Here is a 16,477-nt window from a genome sequence, read left to right on the forward strand (position 1 = left end):
CTTGGTGAGTGAACTGAAGATATGACTACACTGGATGTTTCTGCAGTTCCAACAAGTCATGAAAATCATCCCAACCTTCCATCACTCGCTGTTAGGTTCGATGGAACCAATTACTTGATTTGGTCTAGTTCTGCCTATTTGACTATTACTGGAAGAGATCTAGTCGGTCATATTATGGGCACTACAACCAAACCTTTGACTGCTGGCATTCTTCTTGATAAGTGGATTTCACACGACTCTCTTATCATGTCATTTCTCTTGAATTCCATGCATCCAAATCTAGCTAGGGGATATTTATTGTTGGATACAACAACCTAGATTTGGAAGGCTGCTAAAGAGACTTATGGACAAGTAACAACTAGGGAATGATGCGTAGATCTGTGAGCTACGAAAGAAACTTTATGAGACCACACAGAAAGAGCTGACAGTTGCCTAGTACTATGCTGAATTACGCTCTCTCTGGTAAGAGTTAGACCATTATGGTGACTACCAACCGACTAATCCTGATGATTTGGTTGCCTATAGGAAATATGTTGACAAAATTCGAGTGTATGATTTTTTGGCTGGCTTAAATGTGGAGTATGATCAGATTCGAGTATAGGTTTGGTCGCTCTCCCTTTCCTACATTGGAACAATCCTATGCACTTGTTCAATGTGAGGAGAGTCGTCATCATGTTACATAATCCGATAGTGGAAAAATCTGCTCTTCAAAGTGTGAGTATGGTGTCCCGCATAGAATTAGTCAAAGATATGGTTAAGTGTGAGCATTGCCACAAGCCCTATCATACCAAAGCCACATGCTGAAAATTACATGGGAAACCTACAGATTTTGAACAAAAAAGGGCTCAAAAGAAGGGTAAACCCAAGGCTCATTATTCAGAAACTGTTTCTACCGCACCTACTTCAGATATTGGTTTTTCCCAAGAAGAGTTGCTTGCTCTAAAGCGCATTCTACAGTCATCTACCGTTGCCGCTGCCACTACCCCTTCCAATGCCTCGTCAACTGCATATTTGAATTCCTACCTTGCTACTTCAGGTACCGTATTTAACGGCTTCCATGCTTCTTCAGTTTCTGCTCCATGGATGATTGATAATGGAGCGAAAGACCATATGATAGGTTCTGCTTCTCTTTTCTTGAATTATTTACCTGTCTCAAGGAAAGATAATGTCTGTATAGCTGATGGTTCTTACTCTCCCATTGCTGGAAAGGGAACCATACAACATTCACCATCCCATTATTTGTCCTCAGTTTTACACGTTCCATCTTTTTCTATTAACCTTCTTTCCATTAGTAGTCTTACCAATGACTTGAATTGTACGGTAGCATTTTTTCCCCTCCTATTGTGTCTTTCAGGATCTCGTAACGAGGAAGGAGATTGGATGTGGTAAACTAGACAATGGCCTCTACTTGTTGGAATCGAATGGAGCCTCTTCTTCTGCTATGCTTGCTACTCCTCATCAGGTCAATTTGTCAGCTCTCCACTGGTGGCATCGTAGGCTAGGCCATCCCCCTATAGGAACTTTGAGAAAACTTTTCCCCGATTTAGTCTCATCTTGTCATAGGGAATTTTTTTGTGAAGTGTGTGTTTTTGCTAAACAGATTTGTTCCAATTATTTGCCTATAATAATAATATAAGTTCTTTTCCTTTTATGTTAATTCATAGTGATGTGTGGGGGCCTTGTCGTTGTATATCTATTATTGGCCATCGTTTTTTTTTGTTACTTTTATTGATTGTCATTCTCACTCCACATGGATTTATCTTTTAAAATAAAAAAATGACGTTTTCCGATGATTTCAAGATTTTCTTAATATGGTTAAAACTCAATTCAATGCCACTGTGAAGGTCCTTCGCAGTGACCATGGAATCGAGTATGGTGAAAAAGAATTTCAGAGATACCTCTTGGATTCTGGCATAATACATCAAACTATTTGTGTTGCTACTGCGGACCAAAATGGAGTGGCCGAACGGAAGAATAGGCATCTTTTAGAGATTGCTCGTTCTCTTCTAATTGCCATGAATGTCCCTGACCAATATTGGAGTGACGCAGTTCTCACTGCATCATACCTCATGAATAGGATGCCTAGTAGAATCTTGGACTTCAAATGCCCCAGTGATGTCCTTCAAGGGACATCTTCCTTTATAGTTCCTCCAATGATATTTGGTTGTGTGTGTTATGCCAGAACTTCGACCCACAATAGTAAGTTGGAACCTCATGGCCTCCATTGAATTTTTTTGGGGCATTCTGCTACTCAAAAGGGTTATAAATGTTACCATCTTCCTTCGAGGAAGACAATAGAGTCCATGGATGTCATCTTTAATGAGTTTACTCCTTATTATACACCTCTCCAGGGGGAGACTCCAAGAGCATATGTGTTTTTTCCCACTTTGGATGTTCCTGTCACATATAGAGACCTACCAAACCTAATTCAGCCCCAGTTAGAGGTTCAGGAAGAGATTCCTGAACAAGGGGAGCATTCAGCCAGCATACATGTAGACACCTTCCCTTTCCCCATTTGAACCTTGTGAGGGTCTTGTCCAGGGGGAGACCACCCTTGTAAGGCACACTATTGAGGTCTTTCAAAGGCAAATTGACCAAAGCAAGGATGTGCAAACCTAGCAAAGGAAGAAAACCAATCGGCAACAGCAGGTAGAGAAGGTTAACATGTTACCACTCCAATCTCCTAAACCAGAATCAGGTCCTGTAAGTATCCCTGAAGTATCTTCTTTTGACCTCCCTATTGTTGTTAGAAAAGGAATCAAATCGTGTACTCAGCATCCTATAGCTAAATACATTTTTTATGATTCTTTGTCTGACTCCTACCAAGCTTTCATGTCTTCTTTATCTACTGCATCTGTTCCAAAGACTTGGTAGAAGCCTATGCTAATAAAAATTGGAAGGCAGCAATGGTAGAGGAAATGCAAGCTATGAAGAAGAATGGTACTTGGGAGTTGGTTACTCTTCCTCCAGGGAAATAATCGGTAGGTAGTAAGTGGGTGTTCGTGGTAAAACAGAACATGGATGGTTCAGTCAACCGATTGAAGGCTATATTGGTTGCAAAAGGGTTCACTCAGACTTATGGAATTGATTATCAAGAGACCTTTGCACCTGTTGCAAAATTGAATACAGTTCGGGGTCTTGTTATCGTAGCTGTGAATCAAGATTGGGATTTACATCAATTAGATTTGTAAAGAATGCATTTTTGCATGGAGAATTGAAAGAAGAGGTCTACATGGAAATCCCACATGGATTCTCTGACAACAAAACAAAAGGGAAGGTTTGTCGGTTGATGCGGTCAATTTATGGGTTGAAGCAATCTCCTCGGTGTTGGTTTGGACACCTCCAAAAAGCTGTGACATTGATAGGTTACAAACAAAGTGATGCTGATCATACTCTCTTTGTGAAAAGGTCAGGAACTCACACCACGCTTCTTATAGTCTATATAGTTGACATTGTCATCACTGGAAATGATGGGGCAGAAATACAAAAGCTGAAGAACTTTCACAGCAAGCAATTTGAGGTTAAAGATCTAGGGAAACTCAAGTATTTCCTAGGAATTGAGATCGCTAGATTAGAAAAAGGCATCTATTTGTCCCAACGCAAGTATATCCTAGACTTACTTTCGGAAGTGGGAATGTTGGGATGTAAAGCCATGGATACCCCAATTGAAGCAGGCTTAAGCTTAAAGAGAAAGAGGGATTACCAATAAATAAATGGAGATATTATAGGTTGGTTGGAAAACTAATTTATTTGTCTCACACCAGACTAGACATTGCTTTCTCAGTAAGCCTTGTGAGCCAGTTTATGCATGACCCATACTTGACTCATGAATGTTGTTATTAGAATACTTCAGTATTTGAAATCCACACCAGGAAAGGGAATACTGTTGAGAAAATCGATCGTAGTAGAATAGCTTATTGATCAATGTGATCTCAAGTTCTCTATTTATAATTAAGTGGAAAGTACACTATTACATAAATACCCTTACTTGGATAACAAGAAATAGAAATTTACATGAATAAAAACTCTAATAGAGTTGGACTTCTACTAGAACTGTACTAACACTCCCCCTCAAGTTGAGGCATAGATATTAGTCATGCCAACTTGCCTACAATAGGAAGGAAGTCTCCTTTCAAACCCTTAGTGAAAACTTCTGCCACTTGGTCTCCAGACCTCAGAAAAGGCATGCAGATAAGTCCTTGTTCTAGCTTTCTTTTGACAAAAACCTATCAATTTCAATTTGCTTAGTTCAATCATGTTGTACAAGATTATTAGCAATACTAATAGCAGCCTTGTTGTCACAATATAGCATCATAGGGTTTGGAACTTGGACTCCAATATCTTGTAGCAAGCCTTTCAACCATAATAGCTCACAAACTCCAGGAACCATAGCTCTATATTTAGCTTCGGTACTAGATAAAGCTACCACATTTTGTTTCTTACTTCTCCAAGTAACTAGATTACCTCCAACAAAGGTACAGTAACCTGAAATTGACTTTCTGTCTTGACATCCCGCCCAGTCAGCATCAGTGTATGCTTTTAGTCTTAGATTATTAGTGGGTGACAAAAGTATTCATTTTCCAAGATTTCCCTTCAAATATTGTAGTATTCTGGTAACAACCTTCATATGAGATAAATATGGATCATGCATGAATTGACTCACTATCCCCACGGCATAAGCAATTTCTGGCCTGGTGTGGGACAAGTAAATAAGCTTCCTTACTAGCCTTTGGTATCTTCCTTTGTCCACTAATTCTCCCTCTTTTTCTTTAAGTTTAGCTCTAACTTCTGATAATAAGTCTAAGACATATTTTATTTGGGATAGGAATATACCCTTCTTTGATCAAGCCACCTCAATCCTTAAGAAGTACTGTAACTTCCTTAGATCTTTAATCTCAAACTCTCTACCAAAAAAGTTCTTCAATCTTTGAATTTCTTCACCATCATTCCCTGTGATGACAATATCGTCCACATAAACAATAAGAAGTGTGATGTTAGTACCTGACTTCTTGACAAATAATGTATGATTAGCATTACTTTTCTTGTACCCAATAGAAGTCATTGCCTTCAGGAGGCGTCTAAACCAGCATCTATGAAACTGTTTTGTCCCATAAATTGACCTCTTCAACCGACAAACTTTCCCTGCGGTATTGTCATTAGAGAAACCATGTGGGATTTTCATATAGACCTCTTCCTCTAACTTCCCATGTAAGAAGGCATTCTTTACGTCTAGTTGGTGCAAGTTACAGTTTTTGTTTACAGCTATAGACAACAAAACTCGACCAGTATTCAGTTTCGCAACAGGGGCAAAAGTCATTTGATAATCAATTCCATAGGTCTGGGTAAACCCCTTTCCGACTAGTCTAGCCTTCAATTTGTTGACTGATCCATCCATATTTTGTTTAATCACAAACACCCATTTGCATCCCACTGGTTTTTTTCTTGGAGGAAGTGTAACCAGCTCCCAAGTATCATTTTTCTTCATTGCTTGCATTTCCTCTACCATAGCTGCCTTCCATCTATTATTAGCATAGGCTTCCTGCCAACTTTTAGGAACATATATAGATGATAAAGAGGATATAAAGGCACCGTAAGAGTCAGATAAAGAGTCATAAGAGACATATTTAGCTATGGGATGCTGAGTACAAGATCGGACTCCTTTTCTAATAGCAATAGGAAGATTAGAAGAAGATTCCTCAAGGGGAACAGTAGAATTTGATTCTGGAGCAGGAGACTGAAGTGGTAACATGTCACCATTCTCCACATACTTTAGCCAGTTGTAATTATTCCTTTTATAAGTTTGTACCTCCTTATTTTGGTCATCTTGTTTAGAAAGACCTCAATAGTGTCCCTTACAGGAGTGGTCTCCCTCTGACCAGGTTCTTCACATGGTTCAGAAAACAGAAAGGGAGAATTAGAGTCCACAGGTTTACTGGCTGAAGTCTCCCTTGGGTCAGGAAATACTTCTTGAAATACTAAGTTGTGTTGTAGTGGTGTGATAGAAAGCTCTAGAGTTGAAAAGAGCATCTCTCCTTTAGGATTCTCCCCCTGGAGAGGAGTATAGTAAGGACAAGACTCATTAAAAATGACATCCATGGAGACAATGGTTTTCTTGGAAGGAGGATGATAACATTTGTACCTTTTCTGAGTAGCAAAATACCCTAGAAAAATGCATCGTAGGCCACGGGGAGCCAGCTTACATTGTTAGGCTGTGATTCTGGCATAACAGACACATCCAAAAACCTTTGGGGGGATAATAAAAGAAGAGGTTCCCTGGAGAAGCTCATTAGGGACATTTAAAACCAAGTATCCTACTGAGCATCCTATTCATAAGATAAGAGGCAGTGAGTACAGCATCACTCCAGTATTAGTTAGGGATATTCATAGCAATCATAAGGGAATGGGCTATCTCTAAAAGATGCCAATTCTTCCTTTCGGCAACCCCATTTTGGGCAGCTATATCAACACAATTGGTCTGGTGTATTATGCCAGAGTTAGAGAGATATCTTTGAAATTCACCATCAATATGCTTTGTGCCATTGTCATTACAAAGGATCTTCATAGTGACATTGAACTGTGTCTTAATCATATATGAAAATCACGAAACATTAAAAAACCTCATTTTTTTTGTTTTAAAAGATAAATCCATGTAGAACGAGATTGACAATCAATAAAAGTAACAAAGTACTTATGGCCAGTAATAGACACACGTCGGCAAGGGCCCCACACATCAGTATGAATTAGTCCAAAAGAAATAGTTTTTCTACTATGAATGAGAAGGTAAATAAGTAAACCGAGTCTGCTTTGCAAAAATGCAGGTTTCACAAAAATATTCATCCTTTTTACAAGAAGAAACTAAATAGGGAAATACTTTCTTAAGAGTTCCTAAGAGGGGGTGGCCTAGCCTACGGTGCTACTACTGAAGGTCTAATATGACCGAAAGGACCTAATTAGGCGATGCAATCAGAGCAGAAGTAGATCCTCCAATTGGCTCCAACAGATAAAGTCCATTGTCTAGTTTACCACGTCTAATCTCCTTCCCTGTTACTAGATCCTGGAAGAGACAATTAGATGGGAAAAAAAATCACTTTACAATTCAAGTCATGTAAGACTACTGATAGAGAGCAAGTTAGTAGAGAAAAAGGGAACGTGTAAAACTTTAGACAAAGAAAGTGATGGAGAATGCTGAATGACCCCTTTTCTAGCAATGGAAGAATATGAGCCATCAGCAATTTGATCTTTATCTTTTCCGAAAATTGGAGCATAATGTAAGAAAAAATAGGATGAACCTGTCATATGATCTGTTGCTCTTGTATCGATGATCTAGGGAGCAGAAACTGAAGAAACATGATAGCTTATAAAGGTTTTATCTGAAGTAGCAAGGTAGGAGTTGGTATGGTTAGTGGAGGAAGCAGTGGTAGAGGTTATACCGGCAGTAAATGACTGCATAATACTTTGCAGAGTAGCTAACTCCTCCTGTGAAAAACCAATGTTTGTAGAGGGTGTTGTGGAAACTGTCTCCAAAAGATTAGCTTTCAATTTTCCCCTTCTTTGTGCATTTTTTTGCTCAAAATTAGCAGGCTTCCCATGGAGCTTCCAACAATTTGCCTTGGTATGATATGGTTTGTGACAGTTCTCACACTTGACAATCTCCTTAGTAGAATCAAATTTAGTGCGAATAGATTGTAAGGCTGATTTCTCCATAATAGGAGCATGAAGCATGGCTAATCGACGACTTTCTTCACACTAAACAAGGGCATAAGATTGTTCTAGTGTAGGAAAGGGAGAACAACTTAATACTTGCACTTTGATCTGATCGTACTCCACATTCAAACCTGCTAAGAAGTCGTATACCCGAATCTTATCAACGTGCTTCCTATAAATAGTCACATCATCTGGATTAGTGGGTTGATAATCCCATAAAGATCCAACTCTTGCCAAAGAGATCGCAACTCAGCATAATATTGGGCCACAATCAGTTCCTTTTGTGTAGTCTCATGAATCTTCTTTCGTAGCTCATAAACTTGTGCATCATTCCCCAACTGTCCATATGTTCAGTAGTAGCCTTCTAAATTTGGGCTGCAATATCAAGTAATAGGTATCCACGGGCAATATTTGGATTCATGGAATTCAAAATGAATGACATAATAAAAGAGTCATTCGAGATCCATTTATCCTGTGAAACACCTGTGGTAGTAGGTTTGATAGTTGTGCCCATAATATGTCCAACAAGTCCTCTTCCGGCAATAGTCAGGTAAGCAGATTGAGAGAATGGTTTATTGATCAATGTGATCTCAAGCTCTCTATTTATAATCAAGTGGAAAGTATACTATTACATAAATACCCTTACTTGAGTGATACAAAATAGAAATTTACATGAATAAAAACTCTAATAGAGTTGGACTTCTAGTAGAACTCTACCAACAAATACTTTTGTCACCCTTAGATAATTTGAAAGTGGAAGCTTATACAGATGCTGATTGGGCTAGTTCACCTGACAGAAAATCAATATTAGGATACTGTACATTTGTTGGGGGCAATCTAGTAACCTGGAGAAGCAATAAGCAAATGTGGTGTCATTGTCTAGTACAGTGGCCGAGTATAGATCCATGGTTCAAGGAGTATGTGAACTTTTATGGCTGAAGGGTCTATCAGAAGATATTGGGTTTCCTATTACAAGTCCCATGATGTTATATTGTGACAACAGCTGCCATCAGTATAGCCAATAATCTAGTGCAACATGATCGTATAAAACATATTGAGATAGATTTTTTGGCAAAGGAAAGTTGGAACAAGGGCTGATATGCATGCCTTTTGTGAGATCTGGAGATCAAGTAGTTGACATCTTTACTAAAGAACTGAAGGAAGGAAATTTCTACCCTATTTTGAGCAAGTTGGGCATGATTAACATCTATGCCTCAACTTGAGGGGGGAGTGTTGGTTGGTTCGGTTTATTTGTAGGTTGGTTTAATTATAAGTTGTGGTTCAAGTTATTATTATGCAGTTGGTTAGTGAGGGTAATTATGTAACTTTGTATATTTCACATATTATAAATAGGAAGTTTAGGGGTCACATTGATTACCTAAGGATTCAATTATTTCCACAGAGGTAGTTGTACTTCTCTTTTTGAGATGCTAGTATTGAATATAGGCCAGAGAGTTCGCACTTTCCAGCCCACAATTCTGACTTTTAACATTTCTTTCATCTTTTACTTCTCCTCTACACCTTCTTCAATCTACATCTTCTCTAAATCTTTTTCTCCATGTTCTTCACCTTTACTTCAGTCTTACTTGTTCTAACTGATAAAACCCAGTCAATTGGATTCAGTCATTCAGTGTAATAAAGTCCTATTACCACTGCGTGGATCAGCACTGGATCGCCAGAAACTTATCTAAATCTTTGAGAGTTAAGAATGGTTACATCCAGTACTGGGTCCCTCCCCTAGTGTATACAGCATATTGTCACGACCTTAGTATTCGACTAAGCCAACTGTGCCGGCACTTTGCACACGACCCGTACTAAGTCAGCCTTTAACCCCAATTGAGTGAGTAGGAAATAACTTGGAGAGAACTTTGAGAGAGAAAATCACTTGTTTTGCTTGATTGCTTGCTTACAATTTGATTGATGGTTTGTACAAATGAGGCTTTCTCCTACTTATAGGTGAGGTAGTCTACAATGAACGGTTTTGTACACGTGTCCATCTAACGGTGGAGAACCTTCTAGAAATGTTCTAGATACAAGATATTTACAAGGCTAGGATTCTTCTAGATTTCTCTGTTTTGTTGGAACTTCTAGAATGTGGGCTAGGCTTGGCCATTAGGAACATTTTTAGTAGACTAGGCTATATGTGGCCCTTTTAATCTAGACCCGTGGCCTATGATGAACCGGCCATGCCAATACACTCTTATTGATTTGTATGTTACAATTTTAGTCTTACAGACAATGTATGGATTATGCTTACTATTTAATAACTCATATGTCCTTTAACAGATAGTTTCTAGTTATAATTTTCAATACTAATAATAAAAGTCAGCTTTCAGTGATAATTTTATCGATTCCTTTACCAAATGCAGAAGCATATTCGCTGGAGCAAGCATTAATAGTTCAGAAAATTGCTTCTGAACACAACGGTTCCAATTTTATCTTTGCAGAGAATCCTGAATCTAAAAGAGAACTTTGGAAGGTGAGATGGTTTATCATTTTTCTACATTCCAACTCATTACTGATATTTATCCTTGTTTATTATTTTGTGCTATGTCAGGCCTCTTGTCAATAATAATTTCATTTAGTATATGTATATGTACCTATTTAGGTTTTATTATATCCTCATGCACAGAATTGAAAAATCGCTTGTTATTGTTGTTGAAAATTGAGTTCTCTGAAGTATTTTATCTCAAGTTATTGATAATCATTCTATACCAATTTGTTCATGGTCCATATAATGGATTAGCAGTTTGGGGGTTGCATTGATTTTTTTGAGCTGGATGTGTTAGCCTTAAATTAGATTCCTCAATCTTCAGTTTAGATTCTTTAACCCTCTGTCAATTGTTAAAATCTAATATGCTCTGATTTAGGATAGTTTATTGGTGTAATCATTTCTTTGCAGTTGTGCATGGGCCTTCTAGTGTGGCTTTGATGAGAAGAATTTGATGCTGCTTTGGTGTGTGAGTTGTGGTTATCTTATAGTCCTGCAAAGTAGGACAGGGAATCTTTTGAGGAAGTTTAGGTCAGGGTTCTACAGGGAAACTAGGGAAGAAGGAAGCGTGATTGAAACCAAAGTGAAGGGACGTAAGCTCCGGTTGATTAGGTAGACTATGTCTATACTTACAACTGAGCATCAGGATTTAAAAGAGTCAGAATATGGTAAAAGGTGAAATTTGGCAAGAAGGAAATTGCTGAACATGAGGATGATTTAAACACAAGGAGCAACTAGTGTAAACTAGGATTCCAATGTGGTTTTGTAGATTTAGGAGTTTTTGCTTTGGCCCTGGCTGAAAAATCAAGGCCTGCCTGTTTTTTTTTTCAGATTCTATGGCAAGAATATATGCTTAGAAAATTGGATAGAAATGGCATAAGAAGCTGACAGTTCCCAGAAGAAATGGAGAGGATACTATATTTAACTCTCTTGATGACATCTAGTTTTCCTTTAGTCATCAAAATTTCACATAAAAAATTGCAACCCACACAGAAGTTCAGTAGCAAATGGGCTTTTCAGTGAAAATATGACTAAATGGTGAACCGTGCTTCAGAGTCTTGTCCATATAGCTGGATGTCTTGTCCATGACTATGGTAGAATGGCTTAAATTGATCAGTGTGATCTCAAGCCCTCTATTTATAATAAAGTGGAAAGAACACTATTACATAAATACCCTTACTTAGGTAACAAGAAATAGAAAATTACATGAACAAAAACTCTAATATAGTTGAACTCCTAGTAGAACTCAATCAACACTCCCCTTCAAGTTGAGGCATAGATGTTAGTCATGCCCAACTTGCCTATAATAGGAAGGAAATCTCCTTCCTTCAAACCCTTAGTAAAAATATATGTCACTTGGTATCCAGACCTCACAAAAGGCATGCAAATGAGCTCTTGTTACAACTTTTCTTTGACAAAAAACTTGTCAATTTCAATGTGTTTAGTTCGATTATGTTGCACAAAATTATTAGCAATTCTAATTGTAGCCTTTTTGTCACAATATAGCATCATATGGTTTGGAACTTGGACTCTAATATCTTTTAGCAAGCTTTTCAACCATAGTAATTCACAAACTCCACAAACTCCACAACCATAGCTCTATATTCAGCTTCAGTATTGGATAAAGCTACCACATTTTATTTCTTACTTCTCCAAGTAACTAGATTACCTCCAACAAAGGTACTATAACCTGAAATTGACTTCGTGTCAAGAGGATCCAGCTCAGTCTGCATTAGTGTATGCTTCTACTCTTAGATTATTAGTGGGTGAAAAAAGTATTCATTTTCCATTAATTCCCTTCAAATACTGCGGTATTCTGGTAACAGCCTTCATTGAGCTAAATATGGATCATGCATGAACTAGCCTGGTGTGGGACACGTAAATAAACTTCCCTACAAGCCTTTGGTATCTTCCTTTGTCCATTAGTTCTCCCTCTTTTTCCTTAAGTTTAGCTCTAGCTTCAATAAGGATATTAACTGCTTTACACCCTAACATTCCCACTTCTGTTAATAAATCTATAACATACTTTCTTTGGGATAGGTATATACCCTTCTTTGATCGAGCCACCTCTATCCCTAAGAAGTACTGTAACTTCCCTAGATCTTTAATCTTAAACTCTCTGCCAAGAAAGTCCTTTAACCTTTGAATTTTCTCACCATCATTTCCCTGTGATGACAATGTCGTCCACATAAACAGTGAGAAGTGTGATATTAGTACCTGACTTCTTGATAAACAGTGTATGATCAATAATGCTTTTCTTGTACCCAATAAAAGTCATTGCCTTCAGAAGAAGTCCAAAGCAACATCTAGGAGACCATTTTAACCCATAAATTGACCTCTTCAATCGATAAACTTTCATTGCAGTATTGTCATCAGATAAACCATGTGGGATTTCCAGATAGACTTCTTCCTCTAACTCCCCATATAAGAAGGCATTTTTTACGTCTACTTGGTACAAGTTCCAATCTTTGTTCACAGCTACAGACAACAAAACTCTGATAGTGTTTAGTTTTGTAATAGGGGCAAAAGTCTCCTGATAATCAATTCCATAAGTCTGGGTAAACCCCTTTGCAGCTAGTCTAACCTTCAACCTTTTGATTGATCCATCCATCTTCTGTTTAACCACAAACACCCAGTTGCAACCCACAGGTTTTTTACCTAGAGGAAGTGTAACCAACTCGTAAGTATCATTTTTCTTCATTGCCTACATTTCCTCTACCATAGTTACCCTTCATCTCTTATCAGCATAGACTTCCTGCCAACTTTTAGGCACAAATATAGATGATAGAGATGATATAAAAGCACGGTAAGAGTTAGACAGAGAGTCATAAAAAACATATTTAGTTATGGGATGTTGAGTACAAGATCTGACTCCATTTCTAATAGCATAGGAAAATCAGAAGAAGATACCTCAGGGGGAGAACAGTAGAATCTGATTTTGAAGCAGGAGACTAAAGTGGTGACATCTCACCTTTCTCCACCTACTTTCGCTAATTATAATTCTGCCTCTGATAAGTCTACACCTCCTTATTTTGGTCAATTTTGTTTTGAAAGACTTCATTAGTGTGCCTCATAGGAGTGGTCTCCCCCTGACCAAGTTCTTCACATGGTTCAGAAAACGAAGGGAGAGAATTAGAGTCCTCAGGTATATTGGCCGAAATCTTCCCTTGGTCTAGGAACTCTTCTTGAACTCTTAAGTTGTGTTGTGGTGGTGTGTGGGAGTCTTTGTGTGTAATAGGAAGGTCTAGAGTTTGAAAGGACACCTCTCCTCTAGCACTCTCCCTCTGGAGAGGTGTATAGTAAGGGCAAGACTTATTAAAAATGACATCCATGGAGACAATGGTTTTTCTGGAAGGAGGATGATAACATTTATACCCTTTCTGAGTAGCAGAATATTGTAGAAATATGCAGTGTAGGCCGCAGGGAGCCAGCTTACTTTGGTGGGCTGTGATTCTGGCATAACACACACATCCAAAAATCTTTAGGAGAATAACAAAAGAAGAGGCTCCCTGGAGAATCTTATTAGGACATTTAAAACCAAGTATCCTACTGGGCATCCTATTCATAAGGTAAGAGGCAGTGAGTATAACATCACTCCAATATTGGTCAGGGACATTCATAGCAATCATAATTGAACAAACTATCTCTAAAAGATGTCGATTCTTCCTTTCGACAACCCCATTTTGGGCAGCCGTAGCAACACAACTGGTTTGGTGTATTATGCTAGTGTCAGAGAGATATCTCTGAAATTCACCATCAATATACTCTGTGCCATTGTCACAGCAAAGGATCCTCACAGTGGCATTAAATTGAGTCTTAATCATATTCTAAAAAACACGAAAACATAAAAAAAAAAAAACTTCCTTATTTTGTTTTAAAAGATAAATCAATGTAGAACGAGAGTGACAATCAATAAAAGTAACAAAGTACCTATGGCCAGTAATAGACACACGTCAACAGGGGGCCCACACATCTGTATGAATTAGCACAAAAAGAATAGATTTTCTATTATGAAGAGAAGGTAAATAAGTAAACGAGTCTGCTTTGCTAAAATGCAGGCTTCACAAAAAAAAATTCATCCTTGTTACAAGAAGAAACTAAATCGGGAAATACTTTCTTAAGAGTTCCTGAGAGAGGGGTGACCAAGCCTACGGTGCCACTGACGAAGGTTTGATATTACCGAAAGGACATGATTAAAAGATGCAGTTAAAGCAGAAGTAGATCCTCCAATTGGCTAGAGCAGATAAAGTCCATTGTCTAGTTTACCACGTCCAATCTCCTTCCTCGTTACCAGATCCTGGAAGACACAGTGAGATGGGAAAAAAGTCACTTTACAATTCAAGTCATGTGTAAGACTACTGATAGAGAGCAAGTTAGTAGAGAAAGAGGGAATATGTAAAACTTTAGAAAAAGAAAGTGATAGAGAATGCTGAATGGTCCCTTTTCCAGCAATGGAAGAATAGGAGCCATCAGCAATTCGAACTTTATCTTTTCCAAAAGTTGGAGAATAATGTAAGAAAAAGGAGGATAAACCTGTCATATGATCCAAAGAGTCAAAACTGAAGAAACATGGGAGCTTGTAAAAGTTTTCGCTAAAGTAGTAAGGTAGGAGTTGGTATGGGTAGTGGTGGTAGAGGTTGTACCGACAGTAAAAGACTGCAGAATACGTCGCAAAGTAGCTAACTCCTGTGAGAAACCAACATCTGCAGAGGGTGTTGTGGAACCATCTGAAAGAGATTAGCCTTCGGTTTTCCCCTTCTTTGTGCCCTTTTCTACTCAAAATTAGCAAGTTTCCCATGGAGCTTCCAACAATTGGCCTTGGTATGATATGGTTTGTGACAGTCACTTGACAATCTCCTTAGCCAAATAAGATTTAGTGCTAATAGACTGTAAGGCTGATTTCTCCACAATAAGTGCATGACGCATGGCTAATCGACGACTTTCCTCACACTGAACAAGGGCATAAGATTGTTCTAGTGTAAGAAAGGGAGAATGACTGATACTCGCACTTTGATCTGATCATATTCCACATTCAAATCTGCCAAGAAATCATATACCCAAATCTTATTAACAAGCTTCCTATAAGTAGCCATATCATCCAAATTAGTGGGGTGATAGCCCCATAATGATCCAATTTCTGCCAAAGAGATCGCAACTCAGCATAATATTAGGCCATAGTCAATCCTTTTGGGTAGTCTCATGAAGCTTCTTCCGTAGCTCATAAACCTATACATCATTCCCCAACTATCCATATGTTTTAGTAGTAGCCTTCTAGATTTGAGGCGGCTAAAATATCAAGTAATAGGTATCCATGGACAATATTTGTATTCATGGAATTCAAAAGGAATGACATAATAAGAGAGTCATTCGAGATCCATTTATCTTGTGAAACACTTGTGGTGGTAGGTTTGCTAGTGACGCCCATAATGCGTCCAACAAGTCCTCTTCTGACAATAGTTAAGTAGGCCGATTGAGACCAGATCAAATTATTTGTTCCATCAAACCTTATCAAAAGAGGATGAAGAGTGGGGTAATGTTCAGAGCCAGTGGAGGCAATAGTACCATCGGTGGTTGTTATGCCAAAAAAGTTATCTGCAATTCTTCAGGCTTTACCCTTTCAAAACAAGGGAAACATCGCAAAATGGAATAGTTGGATCACCCAAACAAATCTAGGGAGTTATAGGGTCCATAGTATAAGTGACACCATTAATTTTTTTTCTTTTCAAAAGAGACGTGAGAAATCAAAAATAGACCCCTGTATATATGCAAAATTGCAATTGAACCCCTTAAAATATGGATAATTATAGTTAGACCCCTAGGAATATTGATACTTGGGTATAGGCCCTTGGAAATCTTTGAATTCTCAAGAAAGAGACCCCTGCATATATACGAAATTACAATTAGACCCCTAGTCTAGTTTGGTCCATGATTTTGGTTCAATGGTTCGTCTGATTCAATGGTTCAATGGTTGTAAGAGGTTGTTTATGTAGTCAATTCAAAAAACAAAGGGACGATGGCTGAAAAAAGGTGCTCTGGTTTTTGACAACAGTTGCGGAACCAAGAGAATGATGGTGGTGTTGTTCTGGTTGGCAAATTGATGAGTTGCAAGGGGTCGCGAGAGGGTTGCAGGTGAGTTGTAGGTGGTCTGCGAGGCAAAACGATGGATTGCAGGTGCAGTGATGAGTTGGAGGTGAGTCATTAACAGCTGGAATGGGTATAGGTGCAGGCAATGGTGGTTTTAGGTCTTCGATGAGTCCTTAAGGGCTGGAATGGGGGAGAGTG

General features: G+C 38.4%; 1 protein-coding gene across 2 annotated transcripts in view; it reads left to right on the forward strand.

The window, feature by feature from the left end:
- Positions 1-16,477, forward strand: part of LOC149024460 (D-lactate dehydrogenase [cytochrome], mitochondrial-like) — a 103,692-nt gene that overhangs the window by 68,508 nt on the left and 18,707 nt on the right. For both annotated transcript variants that reach the window (XM_089144690.1, XM_089144691.1), the window contains exon 13: positions 10,074-10,183. In XM_089144690.1, coding sequence (XP_089000816.1) covers positions 10,074-10,183 — 110 coding nt within the window. The remainder of the gene's footprint in view (positions 1-10,073; positions 10,184-16,477) is intronic.

Source organism: Hakea prostrata, chromosome 2 (genome assembly GCF_041222555.1).
Source record: "Hakea prostrata isolate BN-2017 chromosome 2, UWA_Hpros_2, whole genome shotgun sequence".
NCBI classification, from domain to species: domain Eukaryota; kingdom Viridiplantae; phylum Streptophyta; class Magnoliopsida; order Proteales; family Proteaceae; genus Hakea; species Hakea prostrata.